The following is a 27,474-nucleotide window of genomic DNA, read 5'->3' as shown; positions in this document are numbered from 1 at the left end:
GGGAATGGTGGGAAGGACCAGGAGACGGTGGAGTGGGGAATGATGGGGAGGACCAGGGGACGGTGGAGTGGGGAGGATCAGGGGACGGTGGAATGGGGAATGGTGAGGAGGACCAGGGGACGGTGGAGTGGGGAGGACCAGGGGACGGTGGAGTGGGGAGGATCAGGGGACGGTGGAGTGGGGAGGACCAGGGGACGGTGGAGTGGGGAGGACCAGGGGACGGTGGAGTGGGGAGGACCAGGGGACGGTGGAGTGGGGAGGATCAGGGGACGTTGGAGTGGGGAGGACCAGGGGACGGTGGAGTGGGGAGGACCAGGGGACGGTGGAGTGGGGAGGACCAGGGGACGGTGGAGTGGGGAGGACCAGGGGACGGTGGAGTGGGGATTCGAATGGTGGGGAGGACCAGAGGACGGTGGAGTGGGGAGGACCAGGGGACGGTGGAGTGGGGAATGATGGGGAGGACCAGGGGACGGTGGAGTGGGGAATGGTGGGGGAGGACCAGGGGACGGTGGAGTGGGGAATGATGGGGAGGACCTGGGGACGGTGGAGTGGGGAATGATGGGGAGGACCAGGGGACGGTGGAGTGGGGAATGATGGGGAGGACCAGGGGACGGTGGAGTGGGGAATGGTGGGGAGGACCAGGGGACGGTGGAGTGGGGAATGGTTGCATTGATAAATGCAACCATAGGATTGGAGTTCAATCTCCAATCAACTAGTTCATTGGGTTGTCATATATGTTTATAGTTATAATATAGTAACATATTGTTCACTACATGTTCGTGTTACGGCCCTCCTGGGGCGTAACCGGGTTCTTAATCTGATGTTATTAGAGTTTGGGTATCCGGCCCCAAGTTAGTAGTGGCTTTCAAGGGGTGTGTTCCGTAACGCAAGTTAAATAAAAGGGGAAGGGATACAAATTCACTGGTTTATGTATATATAATCACCACCACCATAAATAAATATATAAACTGTCACACGGGGGGTATAAATACACAATGTACAGAATCGTCTTCCTCTGAAGACGACGGGATGCTCCACGGTGCTCACGATGAGTAGCCCTGGTTCTCTTCTTCGTGGCCCACGATGAATCCTCTGATTCTTTCGGCAAATCTACCCCGGCCACAGGCCAGCCAAATCACAGTCCCACTGGGTGCACCGTCATGGAGGCCTTCAACTACAAATCCAGCCTGTAGCTGGCAGGTTCCGATCAGCTCCGCTGTGTAGACCACTCCACGATCGATACTAGGGTTGCGAGCCCTTGGCAGGAGCCTCGTGTGATTCCGCAGATCACTCTCCTCTCTCTGCACCACAGTGGCCAGTCTCTCCCACCAGCCAGTCCCCAGATAAGACGATTCCTGGTACTGCCTCGTCACAGGCAGGCTAACACACTCAACAGTGTTCGTCCGGGGGTGACTCACAGCTTCTGCAGCAAACACGTGGAGAGACTATGGCTGCCTTGGGTAGACTGCCTCATCGTCCATTACAGCAGTCCCAGGTCGACTCTGTAATCAGACACGTCATTAGTACTGACGACACTCTAGGGCACCTCACTCACAGGCTTAAACACAAACGTCCACCTATCCACTCCATAGATGGCGTTGCTGTCTAAGCGCCACCTCACCAGAGGTCAGCAGCGGCTATGTCACGAGCTGATTAAGATGGGAAACCAGCCCCTGTGGCCGGTATATCTCGTCTTCACTAGATGGCGTCGTCCATTTGGAGGGGGTTTCGGGAGCTGACCCACAGATGGCGTTGTCGTCACGGCTCCGTGCTCGGATGCTGACTCAGGTCCGTAACACCTCCCCACCAAAAAGAATTTGGTTTGGGTTTCTAAAAGAGAAAAAAAAGAAACCAACCAAATTAATACGTGGATACAACTCCACACGGACTCACATACACTAAAAACTGGAATGGCGAGGATGTCTTGTCCACAGAACTGTCCTAATGCGAAACTCTGGCACAAAGGAAACTTGCAGATGGAAGGCGATGACCTGCCTGATGTGATCTTCCACACCTCCACTAAGATGTCAAGCAGGGGCATAATCTCATGTGTCCCGAGTAAGGATTGGTATAGACTCGATCTGGGGTGAATTGACACTTCCCTGTGTCGTGGCACCATTGATGGCTGGTCACAGACGGCATTTCTGGTACCGGTCCGGTAGTCCTTCAGGGAGACGGGAATCTGGAATACAGGGGTCTGATAATTTAGAGTGACAGCGATAGTTAAATCAGTACTCACAGCACCACCGTTTACTAGGCCCACACCTAGTCCAAACAGGGCTGCTCGTACATCGAAGATGGTGTCTTCTCTACCACAGTCAGGTCGACCAACGTTCCGCATAACGCTGAAACCAGGCTCGGCAATCACGCGGGGGGTGTCAACCTGTCGGAAACAGTCACTCATATGTCATTTTTCATACCTCCTGTATCTACCATCACCTTCCAGGTCCCTCCTTTGACTGCTACACTCACAGTGCACGTCTCCAATCCCTGTGGTCTCTTCACGATGTTTATGGGAGCCATCATCTGTCGGGTCGTCCACTGGTCCTTACTGAGAACACACACGAAAACAAAACAAACTACCGCCAAGAAACATTTGGCTAACTTAGGGATAAGTTTCATGAGCCTGTAATGTCCATAGCCGGCTATATCCATTAGCCTGGGTTGGACCGAAGAGGGCACTAGAACTTTCGCACATACCTCACCTACCTCTGACGTCTGGGGAATCTCTGGCCGGTTCAATGAACATGGTACCTTGCCATACCGCAAGTACTCAGGTGCCTTCACTCCAGACTCTGGGGTATCCGTGGGTGTTTGTACACGAGGCCTCTCTTCTCGCTCAGTCGCTTCTGCCTCCATAACCTCATGTTCCTTGTCGGGAGAAGAATCAGGAGACTCTGCTAGACTACTGTCAACCTGTTGGTGAGAGGAAGGATTAAACATGTTAAGTAGTTCATCTGCCTGTACCTGGATATTACCACTTCCAGCTGTTACTTCTGACCATGCTGTTCCGGCTGACTCGTCCACAACCTTGGGATGATTGTTGCTCCAATCTGTCACCAAGTCGTTGGCTAGTATCACGTCAATCCCAACTATAGGTAGGGTATCAACTACTGCCAATGCACATGTGCCGCTGAAGTAAGGCGAGTCCAGATGTACCGGCACTAAGGGGGCAACATACCGTGTCCTAGGAAACCCGACCAGGACAACCTTTTGTCTCCCGTGCACACTCATTCCCTCGGGTAGCGAGTTTTTCACGATCAGGGACTGGGCTGCTCCACTATCTCTGAGCACTACAACTGATCTACCAGTATGATCACTCGATACATACCTGCCTGAAGTGTGAGGGGAAAACAATCTTGGTCCTTCCTGAGTAGTCATAGACTGGCTTCCTACTGGTGGTGTCACACAGCTCATCAACATCACCTCCCTACGTGGGCCGCTACCTCTTCTGCCTCGGCACATAGCAGCTACATGCCCTTTCTGCCCACAAGTCCAACACACCATATTCCTCCTCGGACTGCGGTGTTTCGGACTGTTAGGACTAGTCCTTCGAGGGCTACTTTGGGGCGTCTTCTTAGCACTTTGTGGGACGGGTCTCTCCTCTTCCTGATGAGGTTTGTCAAACCGGCGTGGGTAATTCCTCAGGACATACTTAGCAGAAGGCCTATGCGTTAAGATGTACTCTTCAGCCATGGTGGCTGCCGCACGTAAGGTCTCTACCTGCTGTTCCTCTAAGTACGTCTTCAGATCTCCAGACAGACAGTCTTTGAAGTCCTCTAACAGTATGAGCTGCTCGAGGTCTTCTTTGGTCTCCACCTTCCGAGAGGCACACCATTCTTGGAAAAGCCGCTCCTTGATGGTCGCGAATTCGGTGAAAGTGTGCTCCGAGGTCTTTTTCAGGTTTCTGAACTTCTGCCTGTAAGCCTCAGGTACCAATTGGTACGCCATGAGCACTACTTTCTTCACCTTGTCGTAATCGCCGGAGTCATCAAGGGACAATGTGGAGTAGGCGATTTGGGCCTTCCCAGTCAAGACGGACTGTATCATGATGGCTCAATTCTCCTTTGGCCACTCCAAAGAGGCTGCGACTTTCTCGAAGGCCGTGAAGAACTTCGAAACTTCCTTCTCGTTGAACTTCGGGACCATTTTGATGTTCCTTACCGTATCGAAAATACTTGTGTCCGTTGTTTGTCCAACCACCTAATCGCAATACTTCTAGCTCATGTTGTCTCTCTTTTTCCTCTCTGTCTTGTCGTTCTTGCCTATCTCGTTCTTCTCTTTCTCTTTCTTCTCTCTCTCGTTTCTCTTCTCTTTCTCGTTCTTCTCTCTCTCGTTTCTCTTCTCTTTCTCGTTCTTTTTCTCGCTCTTGTCTTTCTCGTTCTCGTTCTTCTCTTTCCCTTTCTTCTCTTTCTCTTTCTCGTTCTAATTCTATGCGCCTCATCTCTAATTCTTTTTCTTGTCTCTCTCTTTCCATTTCTAATTTCTTCCATTCTATCTCGCAATTTATTTCCAAGGCACGCATTTTGACAGTTAGCAAGCTTATATTCAGCTCACCTGCAACGCTTTCAATGTCACTGCCCTTATCTTCCTTTTCAGTGGAAGCTACTTCCTCACTTTCTTTCGTAATTTGTGCCTCGCTTTCCTGTTTTTCTTCGCCCTTCAAATGCTTGTGAACCTTGGACAAGATCTCCACACGGGAATCACTGGCACGTATCTTAATCTCCAGATAGGCACTTACTAGTACAAGTTCCTGGTTCCCCAGATATTTTAATCTGGCAAGACAGTCCTCCTTATTCAGAAAGGCATGAACATCGTCCAGATCGTCGGTGGTCGCTTTTTCTGCCATTGTCACTTAGATGGAACACTAGCACTTAACACACCGCTTTCACTTAGCACTTAACGCACCGAGCACTTTACTACGTCAATATTGCACTTTATCGCACCTAACACTGCACTTGCCAATATTGCACGTAATCACTCCGAGCACCGCACAGGACGTATAACGTCCTAATAGTCACACACAGGGGGAATTACAAGGGATTGCGCTACATGACCACCCCTGTCAAACATACTTGACAAGGGGTCGGATCCCGCTGGGGATGCCAATTATGTTACGGCCCTCCTGGGGCGTAACCGGGTTCTTAATCTGATGTTATTAGAGTTTGGGTATCCGGCCCCAAGTTAGTAGTGGCTTTCAAGGGGTGTGTTCCGTAACGCAAGTTAAATAAAAGGGGAAGGGATACAAATTCACTGGTTTATGTATATATAATCACCACCACCATAAATAAATATATAAACTGTCACACGGGGGGTATAAATACACAATGTACAAAATCGTCTTCCTCTGAAGACGACAGGATGCTCCACGGTGCTCACGATGAGTAGCCCTGGTTCTCTTCTTCGTGGCCCACGATGAATCCTCTGATTCTTTCGGCGAATCTACCCCGGCCACAGACCAGCCAAATCACAGTCCCACTGGGTGCACACCGTTGTGGAGGCCTTCAACCACAAATCCAGCCTGTAGCTGGCAGGTTCCGATCAGCTCCGCTGTGTAGGCCACTCCACGATTGATACTAGGGTTGCGAGCCCTAGGCAGGAGCCTCGTGTGATTCCGCAGATCACTCTCCTCTCTCTGCACCACAGTGGCCAGTCTCTCCCACCAGCCAGCCCCCAGATAAGACGATTCCTGGTACTGCCACGTCACAGGCAGGCTAACACACTCAACAGTGTTCGTCCGGGGGTGACTCACAGCTTCTGCAGCAAACACGTGGAGAGACTATGGCTGCCTTGGGTAGACTGCCTCATCGTCCAATACAGCAGTCCCAGGTCGACTCTGTAATCAGACACGTCATTAGTACTGACGACACTTTAGGGCACCTCACTCACAGGCTTAGACTTGTGTCTAAGCCTGTGAGTCCACCTATCCACTCCATAGATGGCGTTGCTGTCTAAGCGCCACCTCACCAGAGGTCAGCAGCGGCTATGTCACGAGCTGATTAAGATGGGAAACCAGCCCCTGTGGCCGGTATATCTCGTCCTCACTAGATGGCGTCGTCCATTTGGAGGGGGTTTCGGGAGCTGACCCACAGATGGCGTTGTCGTCACGGCTCCGTGCTCGGACGCTGGACTCGGGTCCGTAACAGTTCGTTGAATACTTTACAACACGAGGGCGATGTTTATATGTGTCTCCTACCCTTTCTGTCATTTATGTGTCACGTCACACATCGTGATACGTTCTAAATGTATCCTCCGGAACAATGAATATATAAACTTTATTCTATGTTTGTACAGTATTAATACAGTATGTTTCTAAAGTATGAATACTGAATGTTTTTAAAGTATAAACACTATATGTTATTAGAGTATGAATTCTGTATGTTTTTAAAGTATGAATACTGTAAGTTTTTAAAGTATGAATACTGTATGTTTTAAAGTATGATTGTTGTATGTTTTAAAGTATGAATACTGTATGTTTTTAAAGTATGAATATTGTATGTTTTTAAAGTATGAATACTGTATGTTTCTAAAGTATGAATAATATATGTTTTAAAGTATGTATTCTGTATGTTTTTAAAGTATGAATACTGAATGTTTTAAAGTATGAGTACTGTATGCTTCAAAGTATGAATACTGTATATTTTAAAGAATGAATACTGTATGTTTTAAAAAATGAATACTGTATGTTTTAAAGTATTAAATACTGAATGTTTTAAAGTATGAATACTGTATGTTTTAAAGTATTAAATACTGAATGTTTTAAAGTATGAATACTATATGTTTTAAAGTATGAATACTAAATGGTTTAAAGTATGAATACTGTATGTTTTAAAGTATGAATACAGTATGTTTTTAAAGTATGAATACTGAATGTTTTTAAAGCATGAATACTGTATGTTATAAAAGTATGAATATTGCATGGTTTTTAAAATATGAATAATGTATGTTTTTTAAAAGTATGAATACTGTATGTTTTTACACTGTATTGCATATGACTGTTTATGCACTGCACGATATCCATTCCTTACACCACTACACCATCCCCCACTACACCCCAGAGGCCGGACGAAGTGTTTGCCAAGGTGCTTAAAGAATGCAAAGAGGAGTTTTGTGAGCCATTGTCTACCATATTTAATAATTCATTAGAGACAGGCAGAGTGCCTGACTCTGGCGTGGAAGGTTGCTAATGTGGTACCAATTTTCAAGAGAGAGGAGAAAGATAATTTGCGTCGAACTATCGGTCAATTAACGCCTATTGTGGGAAAATTTAATGAATCAAAAATTTCAAAAGCCATTAGTCTACAGTTTGAAAAAACATGGATTGATAAATGATTCACAACATGGTTTAACTAAGAGCCGCTCAAATTTGATAAATTTGATGTCATTCTATTCCAGCATAGTTGAGGCAGTTGATAGTTTAAAGATTTGTAATGTTGTGTACCTTGACTTTAGCAAAGCTTTTGATACAGTGCCACATGAATGATTAAAAAGATAGAGGTTCACAGAATTTATGGTGCTATATTAAGTTGGATTAGGGCATGGCTATGCTATAGGAAAAACATATTTATGAATGATTTTGAGTGGATATAAATAGTAGCTGCCGTTTATGGGCCAATAGGCCTTCTACAGTTACCTTGATTCTTTGAACATCATCCCTTCATTACACCATCCCTGGAGTTTATGTGAAAGAGTTACCTGATGCTTGGACAAAGAGTGTCTTTGTTCTTATCCCCAAACCACATTCAGATAACTATGGGCCCATATCTCTAACATCGTGTGTTTGTAAAGTATTTGAACGCATTGTCCTCAACCGACTCATGTATCGTATACAGGGGCACCTGTCACCCCAACTGTTTGGGTTTATGCCCGGGCTCAGTACACAACACTGTTTGGCTGATTACTTGGCTCATTCAAACTTTCCCTGTCTCCATCGATCTAGCAGCAGCCTTTGACAGTGTAAACAGGAAAATCATATCAGAACAGCTGGTAATTCAAGGTCAATTGCTGAAATGGATATCGGGTTATCCATTTCAGTAAATTACTGAACAGCTTCAATCCGCAACAAAATGGGATATTCCTGAATCCAAAACAAGTATGTGAAAACTGTACATAAGTGACCAAGAGTCAGCTGAAGCAGCCAGGCTCGAGGCGAGAGCAGCACCTATGTACTTGATCTCATCACCTCACCTGGAGGAAGGAATCACTCTACACTCAACTGCTGGAATTCTGGTTCATTGTGGGGGATCAACCCTGGTGTGATTTCACCATTTCTGCCAAAATAATTAATTTTTATTAGGCAATGATTACGTTTGACTGCACGAGGCTATGATTACTTTTGACTGTACGAGGCTATGATTACTTTTATCTTCTCTGCTTCTTTCCCCTTAATAATTGAAAACTAATAAGAACATATTTAGAACACTCGGGTGGTTGCTGATAGCTAAAGTTAAACCTGCAAATCATACGTTCTGACACATTAAGTATCTATCTATATGGAACACTTAAAGCTACTGTGACGTTCAGACTTATTAGGTAGTGAAAAAGTGCGGGTAACAAGTAGTTATTGATCAACGACGTCAGAGTGTGTGAATGGTATTCATGACAACCTCCAGTGACGTCAACATTCAGTAGCCAGGATTAGTCTTCCTTAGTAAACTTTCAATGACAAACGTTGATGCGAGAAGCGTTTGGAGCCTAGTGCTGAGGTGAGAATTAATATCCTAGCACAAGGGAGGTAGATCTCACCTGTTAGACTCGCTCTATGCTGGCTGCCTGAAGGGGTTATGCCTCTAATAAACTGAATTTGGCTCTATAAGAGTTCCCCGGCACTCTCTATCCAGCAGAGTGGCTAGGCGGTCACGCTGGGATTAGCGTCAGGATAGCCAGCTCTTTATAAATATATGTAAATGTAATCATTTACCCTGTAAATTAATGTAAATATAATCTCTAAAACTGTAAATCATTTAAAGAATAATAAGTATAACATTTAGGGGTTTAAAGTTCATTCTCTGTGATAATATGAAACACCTGTTTACTGAAAATTATACTACTCTATATGTAATGTAGTATTTCCTTCTAAATTGATGTATATATGATTTATATTGTATAGTATTAAATAAAGATAAAAAAAAGCTCTTAACAAATTCATGGTTAATAGGAATCGCGATTGTGTCCAAAAGTTGTATGGAGAGAGAGAGAGAGGACGCTACTAGGTTTCCAGTTCTGTATAGCTTGTTTCCAGTTCTATCCAGCTAGTTTCCAGTTCTGTCCAGCTAGTTTCCAGTTCTGTCCAGCTAGTTTCCAGTTCTGTCCAGCTACTTTCCAGTTCTGTCCAGCTACTTTCCAGTTCTGTCCAGCTACTTTCCAGTTCTGTCCAGCTAGTTTCCAGTTCTGTCCAGCTAGTTTCCAGTTCTGTCCAGCTAGTTTCCAGTTCTATCCAGCTAGTTTCCAGTTCTGTCCAGCTAGTTTCCAGTTGTGTCCAGCTAGTTTCCAGTTCTGTCCAGCTAGTTTCCAGTTCTGTCCAGCTAGTTTCCAGTTCTGTCCAGCTAGTTTCCAGTTCTGTCCAGCTAGTTTCCAGTTCTGTCCAGCTAGTTTCCAGTTCTGTCCAGCTAGTTTCCAGTTCTGTCCAGCTAGTTTCCAGTTCTGTCCAGCTAGTTTCCAGTTCTGTCCAGCTAGTTTCCAGTTCTGTCCAGCTGGTTTCCAGTTCTGTCCAGCTAGTTTCCAGCTCTGTCCAGCTAGTTTCCAGTTCTGTCCAGCTAGTTTCCAGTTCTGTCCAGCTAGTTTCCAGTTCTGTCCAGCTAGTTTCCAGTTCTGTCCAGCTAGTATCCAGTTCTGTGAAGCAGAACTCTAAACTCGGTCTGAGGAAGTCACTCGATCTGAAGGAATCATTCCCTATATATATATATTCAAGTGACGAGCCATTGTGTCAACCTAAAGTACTCGAAGTAGGAGTAAAAATCGAAAATTGTCGCATGGAAGGATACCAAACAAATAGTACAGACAGTACCCTTCAACTCTGAGTTTACTGTAAAGCAACACCCACCATGGCAAGAGTGCCACGCACACGAGAGGTGAACACTACACGTCGTTGTTCACAAGCACAGTTCACATTCTGGTGAACACGTGAGTGTGTTAGCGACGTCGTCAAGAGAAAAGTGGACCATCTGGCCGCCCTGGAAGATGAGAGGCGGCCCGCGCGGGGAACAGGAGACGCGCCATATTAAGAGAGGCGAGAGGAACCCCGTCACCCGATACTGCTTTGTGGGTGCTCAAGTTGAGCCCTTCACACCCGGGTCCAGCACCAGGCCAGGGAAGGAGGGGCGAGTGTGTCACGCTTTGTGGGTGCTCAAGTTGAGCCCATCACACCCGGGTCCAGGACCAGGCCAGGGAAGGAGGGGCGAGTGTGTCACGCTTTGTGGGTGCTCAAGTTGAGCCCTTCACACCCGGGTCCAGGACCAGGCCAGGGAAGGACGGGCGAGTGTGTCACGCATTGTGGGTGCTCAAGTTGAGCCCTTCACACCCGGGTCCAGGACCAGGCCAGGGAAGGACGGGAGAGTGTGTCACGCTTTGTGGGTGCTCAAGTTGAGCCCTTCACAACCGGGTCCAGGACCAGGCCAGGGAAGGACGGGCGAATGTGTCACGCATTGTGGGTGCTCAAGTTGAGCCCTTCACAGCCGGGTCCAGGACCAGGCCAGGGAAGGACGGGCGAATGTGTCACGCTTTGTGGGTGCTCAAGTTGAGCCCTTCACAGCCGGGTCCAGGACCAGCCCAGGGAAGGAGGGGCGAGTGTGTCACGCTATGATATCCGTTTTTAGCTACTTTCTAAGTAGCTAAAGTGTCACTAAGTTACGCTGGCTTGGCTCTGCTCAGGCAACACAAGTGTCACTAAGATATCCTTGGCTTGTCTAAGGTGTTCAGGGAGGGTGTTTGTGATGTAAAACCGGCAGTCTGCTTGAGTGACAGGCTGCTTGTGCAGAGAATGCTTGAGTTTGGGCTTCTTGAGCATTCTCTGTACAAGCAACAGGCTGCTCAGTGCTGTGGAAGCACTTAGGCACTCAAGTCTGGAATATATTCTCAGCTCTGCTCTTCGGGACTTGATCTCTAACTGCGCGAGAGCAAAGTCCGAACCTTTTCAGATCTAGCGACGAGAAAATTCCTCTCTAATATATTTTTCCCGACAGGACGAAGCCGGTTGGGCAAGGAACCAATCGTTAACGCGGCTTCGTTAACCGGGTCGTTAAACCCATTACGGTAAACCTTAATGGTTTTGGTCAATTGTTGTTTTGGGTTGTCAATTTTGATTAAGTTATTATCAGGCAAGAAGGATTTTTTTGTTATCACACGTGAGGCTGGTGTCTTTGTTCCACGTGAGGCTGGTGTCTTTGTTCCACGTGAGGCTGGTGTCTTTGTCACACGTGAGGCTGGTGTCTTTGTTCCACGTGAGGCTGGTGTCTTTGTCACACGTGAGGCTGGTGTCTTTGTCACACGTGAGGCTGGTGTCTTTGTCACACGTGAGGCTGGTGTCTTTGTCACACGTGAGGCTAGTGTCTTTGTCACACGTGAGGCTGGTGTCTTTGTTCCACGTGAGGCTGGTGTCTTTGTCACACGTGAGGCTGGTGTCTTTGTCACACGTGAGGCTGGTGTCTTTGTTCCACGTGAGGCTGGTGTCTTTGTCACACGTGAGGCTGGTGTCTTTGTCACACGTGAGGCTGGTGTCTTTGTCACACGTGAGGCTGGTGTCTTTGTCACACGTGAGGCTGGTGTCTTTGTCACACGTGAGGCTGGTGTCTTTGTCACACGTGAGGCTGGTGTCTTTGTCACACGTGAGGCTGGTGTCTTTGTCACACGTGAGGCTGGTGTCTTTGTCACACGTGAGGCTGGTGTCTTTGTCACACGTGAGGCTGGTGTCTTTGTCACACGTGAGGCTGGTGTCTTTGTCACACGTGAGGCTGGTGTCTTTGTCACACGTGAGGCTGGTGTCTTTGTCACACGTGAGGCTGGTGTCTTTGTCACACGTGAGGCTGGTGTCTTTGTCACACGTGAGGCTGGTGTCTTTGTCACACGTGAGGCTGGTGTCTTTGTCACACGTGAGGCTGGTGTCTTTGTCACACGTGAGGCTGGTGTCTTTGTCACACGTGAGGCTGGTGTCTTTGTCACACGTGAGGCTGGTGTCTTTGTCACACGTGAGGCTGGTGTCTTTGTCACACGTGAGGCTGGTGTCTTTGTCACACGTGAGGCTGGTGTCTTTGTCACACGTGAGGCTGGTGTCTTTGTCACACGTGAGGCTGGTGTCTTTGTCACACGTGAGGCTAGTGTCTTTGTCACACGTGAGGCTGGTGTCTTTGTCACACGTGAGGCTGGTGTCTTTGTCACACGTAAGGCTGGTGTCTTTGTCACACGTGAGGCTGGTGTCTTTGTCACACGTGAGGCTGGTGTCTTTGTCACACGTGAGGCTGGTGTCTTTGTCACACGTGAGGCTGGTGTCTTTGTCACACGTGAGGCTGGTGTCTTTGTCACACGTGAGGCTGGTGTCTTTGTCACACGTGAGGCTGGTGTCTTTGTCACACGTGAGGCTGGTGTCTTTGTCACACGTGAGGCTGGTGTCTTTGTCACACGTAAGGCTAGTGTCTTTGTCACACGTGAGGCTGGTGTCTTTGTCACACGTGAGGCTGGTGTCTTTGTCACACGTGAGGCTGGTGTCTTTGTCACACGTGAGGCTGGTGTCTTTGTCACACGTGAGGCTGGTGTCTTTGTCACACGTGAGGCTGGTGTCTTTGTCACACGTGAGGCTGGTGTCTTTGTCACACGTGAGGCTAGTGTCTTTGTCACACGTGAGGCTGGTGTCTTTGTCACACGTGAGGCTGGTGTCTTTGTCACACGTGAGGCTGGTGTCTTTGTCACACGTGAGGCTGGTGTCTTTGTCACACGTGAGGCTGGTGTCTTTGTCACACGTGAGGCTAGTGTCTTTGTCACACGTGAGGCTGGTGTCTTTGTCACACGTGAGGCTGGTGTCTTTGTCACACGTAAGGCTGGTGTCTTTGTCACACGTGAGGCTGGTGTCTTTGTCACACGTGAGGCTGGTGTCTTTGTCACACGTGAGGCTGGTGTCTTTGTCACACGTGAGGCTGGTGTCTTTGTCACACGTGAGGCTGGTGTCTTTGTCACACGTGAGGCTGGTGTCCTTGTCACACGTGAGGCTGGTGTCCTTGTCACACGTGAGGCTGGTGTCTTTGTCACACGTAAGGCTGGTGTCTTTGTCACACGTGAGGCTGGTGTCTTTGTCACACGTGAGGCTGGTGTCCTTGTCACACGTGAGGCTGGTGTCTTTGTCACACGTGAGGCTGGTGTCTTTGTCACACGTAAGGCTGGTGTCTTTGTCACACGTGAGGCTGGTGTCTTTGTCACACGTGAGGCTGGTGTCTTTGTCACACGTGAGGCTGGTGTCTTTGTCACACGTGAGGCTGGTGTCTTTGTCACACGTGAGGCTGGTGTCTTTGTCACACGTGAGGCTGGTGTCTTTGTCACACGTAAGGCTGGTGTCTTTGTCACACGTGAGGCTGGTGTCTTTGTCACACGTAAGGCTGGTGTCTTTGTCACACGTAAGGCTGGTGTCTTTGTCACACGTGAGGCTGGTGTCTTTGTCACACGTGAGGCTAGGTGTCTTTGTCACACGTGAGGCTAGTGTCTTTGTTCACACGTGAGGCTGGTGTCTTTGTCACACGTGAGGCTGGTGTCTTTGTCACACGTGAGGCTGGTGTCTTTGTCACACGTGAGGCTGGTGTCTTTGTCACACGTGAGGCTGGTGTCTTTGTCACACGTGAGGCTGGTGTCTTTGTCACACGTGAGGCTAGTGTCTTTGTCACACGTGAGGCTGGTGTCTTTGTCACACTTGAGGCTAGGTGTCTTTGTCACACGTGAGGCTGGTGTCTTTGTCACACGTGAGGCTGGTGTCTTTGTCACACGTGAGGCTGGTGTCTTTGTCACACGTGAGGCTGGTGTCTTTGTCACACGTGAGGCTGGTGTCTTTGTCACACGTGAGGCTGGTGTCTTTGTCACACGTGAGGCTAGGTGTCTTTGTCACACGTGAGGCTGGTGTCTTTGTCACACGTGAGGCTGGTGTCTTTGTCACACGTGAGGCTGGTGTCTTTGTCACACGTGAGGCTGGTGTCTTTGTCACACGTGAGGCTGGTGTCTTTGTCACACGTGAGGCTAGTGTCTTTGTCACACGTGAGGCTGGTGTCTTTGTCACACGTGAGGCTGGTGTCTTTGTCACACGTGAGGCTAGTGTCTTTGTCACACGTGAGGCTAGTGTCTTTGTCACACGTGAGGCTGGTGTCTTTGTCACACGTGAGGCTGGTGTCTTTGTCACACGTGAGGCTGGTGTCTTTGTCACACGTGAGGCTGGTGTCTTTGTCACACGTGAGGCTGGTGTCTTTGTCACACGTGAGGCTGGTGTCTTTGTCACACGTGAGGCTGGTGTCTTTGTCACACGTGAGGCTGGTGTCTTTGTCACACGTGAGGCTGGTGTCTTTGTCACACGTGAGGCTAGTGTCTTTGTCACACGTGAGGCTGGTGTCTTTGTCACACGTGAGGCTGGTGTCTTTGTCACACGTGAAGGCTGGTGTCTTTGTCACACGTGAGGCTGGTGTCTTTGTCACACGTGAGGCTGGTGTCTTTGTCACACGTGAGGCTGGTGTCTTTGTCACACGTGAGGCTGGTGTCTTTGTCACACGTGAGGCTGGTGTCTTTGTCACACGTGAGGCTGGTGTCTTTGTCACACGTGAGGCTGGTGTCCTTTGTCACACGTGAGGCTGGTGTCTTTGTCACACGTTAGGCTGGTGTCTTTGTCACACGTGAAGGCTAGTGTCTTTGTCACACGTGAGGCTGGTGTCTTTGTCACACGTGAGGCTGGTGTCTTTGTCACACGTGAGGCTGGTGTCTTTGTCACACGTGAGGCTGGTGTCTTTGTCACACGTGAGGCTGGTGTCTTTGTCACACGTGAGGCTGGTGTCTTTGTCACACGTGAGGCTGGTGTCTTTGTCACACGTGAGGCTAGGTGTCTTTGTCACACGTGAGGCTGGTGTCTTTGTCACACGTGAGGCTGGTGTCTTTGTCACACGTGAGGCTGGTGTCTTTGTCACACGTGAGGCTGGTGTCTTTGTCACACGTGAGGCTGGTGTCTTTGTCACACGTGAGGCTGGTGTCTTTGTCACACGTGAGGCTGGTGTCTTTGTCACACGTGAGGCTGGTGTCTTTGTCACACGTGAGGCTGGTGTCTTTGTCACACGTGAGGCTGGTGTCTTTGTCACACGTGAGGCTGGTGTCTTTGTCACACGTGAGGCTGGTGTCTTTGTCACACGTGAGGCTGGTGTCTTTGTCACACGTGAGGCTGGTGTCTTTGTCACACGTGAGGCTGGTGTCTTTGTCACACGTGAGGCTGGTGTCTTTGTCACACGTGAGGCTGGTGTCTTTGTCACACGTGAGGCTGGTGTCTTTGTCACACGTGAGGCTGGTGTCTTTGTCACACGTGAGGCTGGTGTCTTTGTCACACGTGAGGCTGGTGTCTTTGTCACACGTGAGGCTGGTGTCTTTGTCACACGTGAGGCTGGTGTCTTTGTCACACGTGAGGCTGGTGTCTTTGTCACACGTGAGGCTGGTGTCTTTGTCACACGTGAGGCTGGTGTCTTTGTCACACGTGAGGCTGGTGTCTTTGTCACACGTGAGGCTGGTGTCTTTGTCACACGTGAGGCTGGTGTCTTTGTCACACGTGAGGCTGGTGTCTTTGTCACACGTGAGGCTGGTGTCTTTGTCACACGTGAGGCTGGTGTCTTTGTCACACGTAAGGCTGGTGTCTTTGTCACACGTGAGGCTGGTGTCTTTGTCACACGTGAGGCTAGTGTCTTTGTCACACGTGAGGCTAGTGTCTTTGTTCCACGTGAGGCTGGTGTCTTTGTCACACGTGAGGCTGGTGTCTTTGTCTCACGTGAGGCTGGTGTCTTTGTCACACGTGAGGCTGGTGTCTTTGTCACACGTGAGGCTGGTGTCTTTGTCACACGTGAGGCTAGTGTCTTTGTCACACGTGAGGCTAGTGTCTTTGTTCCACGTGAGGCTGGTGTCTTTGTCACACGTGAGGCTAGTGTCTTTGTTCCACGTGAGGCTGGTGTCTTCGTCACACGTGAGGCTGGTGTCTTTGTCACACGTGAGGCTGGTGTCTTTGTCACACGTGAGGCTGGTGTCTTTGTCACACGTGAGGCTGGTGTCTTTGTCACACGTGAGGCTGGTGTCTTTGTCACACGTGAGGCTGGTGTCTTTGTCACACGTGAGGCTGGTGTCTTTGTCACACGTGAGGCTAGTGTCTTTGTCACACGTGAGGCTAGTGTCTTTGTTCCACGTGAGGCTGGTGTCTTTGTCACACGTGAGGCTGGTGTCTTTGTCACACGTGAGGCTAGTGTCTTTGTCTCACGTGAGGCTGGTGTCTTTGTCACACGTGAGGCTGGTGTCTTTGTCACACGTGAGGCTAGTGTCTTTGTCACACGTGAGGCTGGTGTCTTTGTCACACGTGAGGCTGGTGTCTTTGTCACACGTGAGGCTGGTGTCTTTGTCACACGTGAGGCTGGTGTCTTTGTCACACGTGAGGCTGGTGTCTTTGTCACACGTGAGGCTAGTGTCTTTGTCACACGTGAGGCTAGTGTCTTTGTTCCACGTGAGGCTGGTGTCTTTGTCACACGTGAGGCTAGTGTCTTTGTTCCACGTGAGGCTGGTGTCTTTGTCACACGTGAGGCTGGTGTCTTTGTCACACGTGAGGCTAGTGTCTTTGTCACACGTGAGGCTAGTGTCTTTGTTCCACGTGAGGCTGGTGTCTTTGTCACACGTGAGGCTAGTGTCTTTGTTCCACGTGAGGCTGGTGTCTTTGTCACACGTGAGGCTGGTGTCTTTGTCACACGTGAGGCTACTGTCTTTGTCACACGTGAGGCTGGTGTCTTTGTCACACGTGAGGCTGGTGTCTTTGTCACACGTGAGGCTGGTGTCTTTGTCACACGTGAGGCTAGTGTCTTTGTCACACGTGAGGCTGGTGTCTTTGTCACACGTGAGGCTGGTGTCTTTGTCACACGTGAGGCTAGTGTCTTTGTCACACGTGAGGCTGGTGTCTTTGTCACACGTGAGGCTAGTGTCTTTGTCACACGTGAGGCTGGTGTCTTTGTCACACGTGAGGCTGGTGTCTTTGTCACACGTGAGGCTAGTGTCTTTGTCACACGTGAGGCTGGTGTCTTTGTTCCACGTGAGGCTGGTGTCTTTGTCACACGTGAGGCTAGTGTCTTTGTCACACATGAGGCTAGTGTCTTTGTCACACGTGAGGCTGGTGTCTTTGTCACACGTGAGGCTGGTGTCTTTGTCACACGTGAGGCTAGTGTCTTTGTCACACGTGTGGCTGGTGTCTTTGTTCCACGTGAGGCTGGTGTCTTTGTCACACGTGAGGCTGGTGTCTTTGTCACACGTGAGGCTGGTGTCTTTGTCACACGTGAGGCTAGTGTCTTTGTCATACGTGAGGCTAGTGTCTTTGTTCCACGTGAGGCTGGTGTCTTTGTCACACGTGAGGCTGGTGTCTTTGTCACACGTGACGCTAGTGTCTTTGTCACACGTGAGGCTGGTGTCTTTGTCACACGTGAGGCTAGTGTCTTTGTCACACGTGAGGCTGGTGTCTTTGTCACACGTGAGGCTGGTGTCTTTGTCACACGTGAGGCTGGTGTCTTTGTCACACGTGAGGCTGGTGTCTTTGTTCCACGTGAGGCTGGTGTCTTTGTCACACGTGAGGCTGGTGTCTTTGTCACACGTGAGGCTGGTGGCTTTGTTCCACGTGAGGCTGGTGTCTTTGTCACACGTGAGGCTGGTGTCTTTGTCACACGTGAGGCTAGTGTCTTTGTCACACGCGAGGCTGGTGTCTTTGTCACACGTGAGGCTGGTGTCTTTGTTCCACGTGAGGCTGGTGTCTTTGTCACACGTGAGGCTGGTGTCTTTGTCACACGTGAGGCTGGTGTCTTTGTCACACGTGAGGCTGGTGTCTTTGTCACACGTGAGGCTGGTGTCTTTGTCACACGTGAGGCTAGTGTCTTTGTCACACGTGAGGCTGGTGTCTTTGTCACACGTGAGGCTGGTGTCTTTGTCACACGTGAGGCTGGTGTCTTTGTCACACGTGAGGTTGGTGTCTTTGTCACACGTGGTGTCTGTGTCATGATCAAGGCAAGATTATTTTAATTCCATTCTTCTGACATGTAATAAAAGTTCTATAACTTGCCACAAATAAAATTCTTTTCATCAAATTTAGTAACAAAATTTCACTGAATGACCCGATAGAATTTGAAATAACGATTGATTTTTTTGTTATTATTATTATTATTATTATTTTCTACCACAGACGTGGCCACACATTTATAATGCTAACCAGCATATATACATTTTCTTCTGTCCTCCATGGACAGGGTTAGAGAAGTGTTAAACATATAGTTCAAGGGTTTATTGAACACTCAACCACAGAAGGTGATTCGGTGCTTTTAAAATGCTAAGCTAACCTACATACGTAAATACATAGATACACAGATTTACGTATGCCCTACATAAAGTGTTAGATGTGTCTTTTACATAGTGTCATTAATGTACATTCACAAAGGTGAAATGTAATTCTGATCAGCTTCCATATATACTTTATACTCATACATATACATACACACACACACATATACATACATATATACACACACACATGCATTCACATACATTTGTCTCATTTACTCTGACAGGGTGAGATAGCTGATAAAGAAACTAGTGTGCAATTAAGCACTTAATCACTGAAGGTGATGAAGGTGCTTTTACAAGCTCAGGTTATATAGTTACATCATATATATACATTGTATGATTGATATATTACATGGTCAATCTTGGATACAAGTCCAATATATCATCAAGTGTTCCAGTACGATTAATCAAACGAAATCCAATCCAAATCCAATCCAAATTCCAAATCAATCAAACGATTGATTTGTCGCCCTTGACAGCAAATCACACAATCTGCCCATTGACAGCAGACAAACGAACGCAATCTGCGTCTCCATATTAAACCTATCTTAAGAAGCCTAGCCTGAGGACCGCTTGCAGTACAGAGAGGCTTCGAACCCTCGATCTCGCTAGTATGACTCACGGGATGCTCGCAAGCCTCCATCACCCACCACGGGGCCAGCCATCTCTCTGAACCATATATTGATAATTTGGCAGAGGATGCTGAGTCTGGAGATGAGGCGGGAGACGCTGCCAGCATCAGGGCGCTGGCTGATGAATACTTAGGACGGCGACAAGCACCGTGATTAATGGCTGGCGCCCTAGACGGCTTCAAGACATAAATTAAACACGTGTCGAACTAACGACGGGTGTTGGGGCAGGATATGTGTCTGCCATCCCATCTTCATGCCCAAACACCCGGGGGTATAAAAGACTTGGTCGGGGTACCCGGCGTTGCCCGGGGTCTGTCTCTCCTGTCATCTATTTATCTATCTATCAGTCTAAGTCATCTATTTATCTATCCACTTGTCCATCCCTTTCTCCAGCTGTCTATTCATCTATCCATCGATTCATTTGTTCATCTATTCATCGATCTTTTTTCGATATGTTTCTCCATCTATCATTCCTTCCATGTATCTTTGTAGAATATAATAGTTACTCCATTCGAATGTATGGTTCTTCAGTTTTCTATTGGAGCTGGAGGTTCACAATATAATTTTCCTGTTTTATAGAACTACGGCTTTATTTTAAATAACAGGAAATGTCTGTTAATTTTCCCGAGATCAATGAATAATGGTGTATATTTCTATAAGGAAAAAGTCTTTAATTTTCGTTATTAATTTCGCAGGTATCGTGGCGAGCAGTGCCAAAAACCGTTGTAGGGGTTTGAATGTGGCACTGGCACGCTGTTCCCTTTTGAATTCTAGCGACCCCGACCAGCCTATGATCATCCCCTACCCCACACCATTCCCTCTGCCAATTTAGGTGAAGCTCGCCCCAAGCGTCTGGCCTCCAGCTTTGGACAGGCAAATAGACATTCTATCTCACAGTGCAAACTTTTCACTAGAATACCTGTAACCTCCATCAATATTTAACAGAATATACTCTTGCTAGTTCTTACTGAATACGATCACTACTCAGGATGTAATGGGTTGGAAGTGGTGGGAATGGGCAATACTGTTGAAATTAGAGGTGTGGTGTGGGACAAATGAAGATGGTTAGCTAGTGAATTAGAGGCTAGAGAGGCTGCTAGTGGCTAGAGAAGTTAGAGAAATGGACGGAGGGAGATAAGAAGCAAAGGTTGATGGAATAAATGAAATAAGAACAGTCGCAATGGGAGGCCGGGATGTGGAGGGGGGGGACACGAGGGTCAGGGCAGAGGATAAATATAGAACTGAATGAAAAAATATTGTTGGTCGGAAAACAGAATATTGTGAGGAAAGTTAACTCTTGTAGATGAGAGAGAGAGAGAGAGAGAGCAATACTGTCTAGGTGAGCGCAAAGTTAGTGCTCGGAATGAGTATAAAGATGTAAGGATGTGAGGGGTAGAATTACGGGCTATTCATGCCCGTGCCATCTTTTGGGTGGCTTAATCTTCATCAATCAATCAATGGGTAGAAAGAAGGCTGTTGGGCAGTAGAACTCCCAGAACCCCATCCAAGTACAATCCAGAAGAGGCTGGGTTAAAATGCTTGAAGGAACTGCAGGTATATGTATGTATGTGTGTGTGTGTGTGTGTGTGTGTGTGTGTGTGTGTGTGTGTGTGTGTGTGTGTGTGTGTGTGTGTGTGTGTGTGTGTGTGTGTGTATCTACTCGCACAGTTGTTTAGTTTGCACATTTTTTAATTTGTATAAATAAGCTTCAGCGTTTTGATAAAGATTTAATGTAGCAAAGCCTCGCATCCCTATCAGCACTGGTCTCATCAATCATAAAACTATGGATGAAGCTTGCGTCAGCAGCCTCATATCTGCGTCAACAGCCTCATATCTGCATCAACAGCCTCATATCTGCATCAACAGCCTCATATCTGCATCAACAGCCTCATATCTGCGTCAACAGTCTAATATCTGCGTCTACAACCTCATTTTGTAGCTCCTAACATTTCCTCACTGATCCCAAAATAAAAGTGTTTTATTTAAGTGAAAGTGAAATGAAAGTGTGAACATCACTGGCTTCATTAGGTAACCTTCTTCCTGTTATGTTTGTGTTTTATTGCTTCTTATACTGAAATGTCTAATGTTTATTATTTGTATTATGACCTGTTTCACTTGAGAATGAAGTTGAAAATATAACATTACAAAAGTTATTTTTAAAGTCTTATAATGGCCGGACGGAGATGCGAATTGTTGATCATTTCAACATTTTCCAAGGCCGAGTAGAAGTGAATATAATCTTGCTTGTACAACCTAATATTACAACCTATCCTCCTGTTTATATAGTACTTTGTGTAACTGTGTGGACCATCGTACATATATGTACGTACTGGACAATTAGGTAGTAGAATGTGGTACTATTATTCTTCTTTCCAAATGCCCATTACGTCAATAATACGATGGTGCACACTGTAGCTATAAGTACTGTCTAAAACAGGAGGATGGTCTGGAATATAACTGAGAGAGAGAAGTGTGTGTTATTGACATCCAGTTATTGCGACTGACTTAGCCTGCACACGACCATAGCCTCATGACACACAATAATAATAGAGGTTTCCGGCGCAGGTTGGTGCTCGTGGGTGGCGGGTCCGGTCTTCGTGGAGTCTCCCGCCAACGTGACGGTGAGCGAGGGCGCCCACGCCTTCCTCCCCTGCCGGGTGGCCAACCTCGGCGACAGATCCGTGAGTATATGCACACTTCTCAAACTGTTTATTGTGCGCGAGGGATTTTGCTTCAAACAGTTGACTGGAAAGTTGAACGAGGTGTAAGAGTGGTTCAGTTGGCCCTAATAACCACTCTTCAGTCTTTTTCTCACGATATCTCCTGCAGATAGAGATTATCTAGCCTTACAATTTGGTTAGGAAAGATTTACCTGAATTTACCCGAGAGCCACTAACACTCTAGTAGCATCGACAAGGACAGGAAGTCGGCGGCCTGTCAAACGGCCTCCCTTTCCCATTCCTACTGGTATCGGTCGACTCAACTGTTCATGGGTAATAAGGAAATAATAAATAATCTGCACTAACCTATTTTGAAGGGGGTAAGGGATCTCTCCTTGCTTTTTAACAACTCATTATTATAGATAAAAAGAGATGCAGTTAAATTGGCCAACAATATATCTTTGTTTAATATTCTTGAAAAGTAGAATGGAGGCTTTAAGTTTTCTTGGTCTTCAATATACTTCAGGTTGTATATAAGATTACTTCTCTACTCCAGTGGAATTCTCTTGAGTGTGATGGAACAGTAATATTCAAGGATCTAACTGTTTTGGGCCTTAGGCCAAAATAGTTAATGAGCCCATCCTAAACAGGCCTAACTAAAGCAACAACATCGAACGCATTATTTTTGTTATTTGAAGGAATTTTGAAAGCTTTGAAACGAATGTCAGCGCAGCTTCTTTCTTAGATTTTAATTTACGTTTTGAGGCTTTAAACATACAACAAAACTATGTAAAGTACTTTTAACATACACCAACATAAAACAGTATTAGTAATTATTAGGTCTCGCTTCTCGGTGTATTAACTTTTTTTTTATTAATACATGAGGTACATCTGCATTTTAGTGCAGCTGCCCTAGACTGTATGAAGTGGAGTACAGTGTGTCAAAAAAGCTAACTACATGATGCTAAAAAAATCCCCATCACACAGGATGGTTAGTCATACAGAGGCATGTGATAGGCAGTCTGCACTGGCAGACTCCGGATGCATTTTGAGGATATCAACACAAGATTGAATAAGGTAGCAGTGGTACTAAAACAGTCTCCGTGGTGTAGTGGTAAGACACTCGCCTGGCGTTCCTCGAGCGCTATGTCATGGGTTCGTATCCTGGCCGGGGAGGATTTACTGGGTGCAATTCCTTAACTGTAGCCTCTGTTTAACGCAACAGTAAAATGTGTACTTGGATGAAAAAACGATTCTTCGCGGCAGGGGATCGTATTCCAGGGACCATAGGATTAAGGACTTGCCCGAAACGCTACGCGTACTAGTGGCTGTACAAGAATGTAACAACTCTTGTATATATTTCAAAAAAAAGTCTCCATCTCGCAGGATGGTTAGTCATACAGGGCCATGTGTTTAGTAGCCTGCACTGGCAAATTTTGGGTACACTGTGAGGATATCTTCAAGAATAAGAGACTGAATAAAGTAATTGCAAAGCTCCAGGTACCTCATGCCAACTGGTCTGAAAGGTCTGATAACTGGTCATTCGGTGTTGTAGTGCGGGAGATCATGCCGCAGTTCCTGCTCACAGAGTTTGCACCTGGAGTGCTCAGGATTGGGAGATCCGTCACCTGCATCCACCTGTCAAAAGTAACGGTGTATTCACATAGTGCTTTAGTATTAGACTATGTTCAAGCCTAACGCATACTTGCTGATCAGTAAACTACCTAAAGTATATGTGCTTATACTTTAGCCAACAGACGCCAGTGTTCACTCCTAGTTACACCACACTAGACCAGCCAACAGACACTAGTGTTCACTCCTAGTTACACCACACTAGACCAGCCAACAGACGCTAGTGTTCACTCCTAGTTACACCACACTAGACCAGCCAACAGACACTAGTGTTCACTCCTAGTTACACCACACTAGACCAGCCAACAGACGCTAGTGTTCACTCCTAGTTACACCACACTAGACCAGCCAACAGACGCTAGTGTTCACTCCTAGTTACACCACACTAGACCAGCCAACAGACGCTAGTGTTCACTCCTAGTTACACCACACTAGACCAGCCAACAGACGCTAGTGTTCACTCCTAGTTACACCACACTAGACCAGCCAACAGACGCTAGTGTTCACTTCTAGTTACACCACACTAGACCAGCCAACAGACACTAGTGTTCACTCCTAGTTACACCACACTAGACCAGCCAACAGACGCTAGTGTTCACTCCTAGTTACACCACACTAGACCAGGCAACAGACGCTAGTGTTCACTCCTAGTTACACCACACTAGACCAGCCAACAGACGCTAGTGTTCACTCCTAGTTACACCTCACTGGACTATTAAAACAAATTTTTTACTCGCATTTAAATTCTTTCGATAAGGCTTCAAAATGTAAATTTTCCGTCAGATGTAAAACCTATTTTGTTTAGCAGCCTTGTACCCTGCATGTAATCAATATTGTAACTTTTTTTTTGTAATAACATTTTCAAATAAAGTTAGATAAATATACACACTTACCAAAAGAATAGAGGTGGTAGGAGAAGAAAATATCAAAGTGTTCAGTGAGGATCCACAAGGTCTCCTCTGAGTACTCTTTATTTTCTTCTCCGAGGCTATGGGTCCCTACACTTGCACCAGAGGTGGTACCCCTTCTATATATATATATATATATATATATATATATATATATATATCTTCTAGGAAACTTCCTTCATCAACATCCTTTTGGAAACAAAATTCCTTTTATTTCTTCTTAATGTTCTCATTTAGTTACAATCATATATATAAATGAATAATCTTGTATAACTTCTGCTTGGGGAGGTAGCAGAAGCAAATACTGATACGGCTTTTAAAGTCAAATTAAAAAAAAAAATATATGAATGTTTCTCTCTGAATAATCATTTCTCTGAGGCTATGGAGAACCTGCAGAGTCTTGTAACACCCACTGAGGCTGTGTTGCAGGTGTTGTGTCACAGGTGTTGCTACAAGTGTTGTGTTCCTGCAGGTGACGTGGATGAGACGACGAAACCTGCACATCATCACGGCGGGACTCCTCACCTACTCTCCTGACGACCGCTACAGAGTAAGTCACTCTTCATGCACTCTTACTTGGCTTAAAATAAATTCTTTAGCCAGAGAAAAATCTCCTGTGAGGTCTTTATGTAATTATTTGTTTATTGATATATATATGTCTATATCTATAAAATACCTGTATATTTGTTTGTTAGTTTCTTAGTTTGTCTAATTGTTCCTAGTATTTTCTGTTGCCAAATTTGGCGGGTCGGGAGTGGCATCAATAAAAAGCGTGTCAAGTGATTCTGTGCCACAGTGACCCCCCCCCCACCCCCCCACCCCCCCCCCCCCCCCACACAAAAACACGACATTCTGACACGACTCTGAATTGTTATTATTGTTATTATTATTATTATTATTGAAACAATCAACTGGTGCTCTTAGGTGCCTGGAACCCGCGACCAGCGTACTGCCAGCTGCAACCTCTGCAAGAGTCACAGCAGAGCTGCAATTGATTTTCTCATTGATATATATCACATTTAGTGTAATTTCTTCGGTGTTATTATCTTTATTTTAAATTTTATTATTATTTGTATTATTATTATTATTATTATTATTGTTGTCATATTATAAAACATTATGCACTAATTATTCCAAATCAAAAATAAATCTAATAATAACAAGAAGACCGACATATACTGACATGTGATACATGCTGACACACATGCCAACTCATCATACTTGCTAACACATGATAAATAACATGGGATTTAAACTGTCACACATGACACACGACACATACTGACACACGTGAGACATACCCGCACTTGGGTAGACTCCGGGCAGTACCAGACTCTTAAGATTGTAGAAGGCAACTGTTGGCTGACTGTTGAAAGTTGGTTGAGAAGGTGAGAAAAACACCATATATATATATATATATATATATATATATATATATATATATATATATATATATATATATATATATATATATATATATATATATATATATATTGTGACGGTAACGCGTTGGTGTTCGGCTGTTCAAAAGCTAGGGGTATGGCCTCGTCACATATAGAAAAAAAAATAGAAAATCTGGAACTTCGTCTGTGGTAAGGTAAGGAGAAGACACACAAAACACAAGCAAATTTTAACAATGAAATTTTAATTACGTTAAAGAAAGCAAAACATGAATAAAATGGACATACAAATTCGTATAATAAAATCAATCAAAGTAATAAGAATAATCAAATGGCAAAATGAAAAGTTACGTTAAGACAAGTAAGCAAATAACAAGTGTATGACAAACAAAGTAAATAGGTGCAGGAATATTGGCTTCAAGCTATCACTTCTCTTAGTACACGTAAGCCTGGGGCTTAGTCTACCAACGAGACGTGTTAACTTGTCGAAAGCACGGGATATTCTGAGGACTGAGGTCGTGGCGGCCCCAGACATCAAGTAGTATGGTGGGTGGAGTGCAGTTGCAGCTGGACCCGCAGCCAATCAGCGATGAGCAGGCGACAAGACAGGTAGTTTGGCGGTTCGAGGTGGAGCAGGTGTTCCTGGCTGCATACGTTTTGCTCTCTGGCAAACCTTGGAGATGTTGTTGTCGTTGTTGAATATTTCTTCCATATTAGTTGTATATAGATTTGTAGCGACGTATTTTGGAGGGAAGAGCAGGCTCAATCTCTTGAAGGAGATTATCGTCACAATATATATATATATATATATATATATATATATATATATATATATATATATATATATATATATATATATATATATATATATATATATTAGTATATTTTGGTAGCAGTCTTTCCTGTAGACATATATTATTAAATATGACCGAAAAAGTAAGATTAATAATTCTAACACGAATTTTCTCAATCTTTCGTACATTTCTTTTCACTGTTGGAGGTAAATCAAAAATCAATTCTCCAAAATTCATTTTTATTTCTAGTCTGACGCGACACGAGCGCGTTTCGTAAAACTTATTACATTTTCAAAGATTTAGTTTACAAATACACAACTGAATAGAACTTACGCATCTCCGATTTTATATCTACATTTTAGTGAGGTGGCATTAATAGGGTATTAATTTCATCAAAACAAGACAGAACAAGAATTGGCATTAATAGGGTGTTAATTTCATCAACACAAGACAGAACACGAAACAATGGGTATTGAATAGAAGTGTTTGTAGAAAGCCTATTGGTCCATATTTCTTGATGCTTCTATATTGGAGCGGAGTCTTGAGGTGGGTAGAATATAGTAGTGCATTAATTGGCTGTTGATTGCTGGTGTTGACTTCTTGATGTGTAGTGCCTCGCAAACGTCAAGCCGCCTGCTATCGCTGTATCTATCGATGATTTCTGTGTTGTTTACTAGGATTTCTCTGGCGATGGTTTGGTTGTGGGAAGAGATTATATGTTCCTTAATGGAGCCCTGTTGCTTATGCATCGTTAAACGCCTAGAAAGAGATGTTGTTGTCTTGCCTATATACTGGGTTTTTTGGAGCTTACAGTCCCCAAGAGGGCATTTGAAGGCATAGACGACGTTAGTCTCTTTTAAAGCGTTCTGTTTTGTGTC

The 27,474-nt window shown here is 46.0% G+C and overlaps 1 protein-coding gene across 1 annotated transcript in view; it reads left to right on the top strand.

The window, feature by feature from the left end:
* The window catches only part of LOC123760936 (zwei Ig domain protein zig-8-like), a 337,946-nt gene that overhangs the window by 231,303 nt on the left and 79,169 nt on the right, over positions 1–27,474 (top strand). The window contains exons 2-3 of the mRNA XM_069331978.1: positions 21,768–21,883; positions 24,875–24,952. Of these exons, the coding sequence (XP_069188079.1) occupies positions 21,768–21,883; positions 24,875–24,952 (194 nt within the window). The remainder of the gene's footprint in view (positions 1–21,767; positions 21,884–24,874; positions 24,953–27,474) is intronic.

This window comes from Procambarus clarkii, chromosome 3 (assembly GCF_040958095.1).
Source record: "Procambarus clarkii isolate CNS0578487 chromosome 3, FALCON_Pclarkii_2.0, whole genome shotgun sequence".
In the NCBI taxonomy this organism is placed as follows: Eukaryota; Metazoa; Arthropoda; class Malacostraca; order Decapoda; family Cambaridae; genus Procambarus; species Procambarus clarkii.
This window is presented reverse-complemented; position numbering and strand designations above follow the sequence as displayed.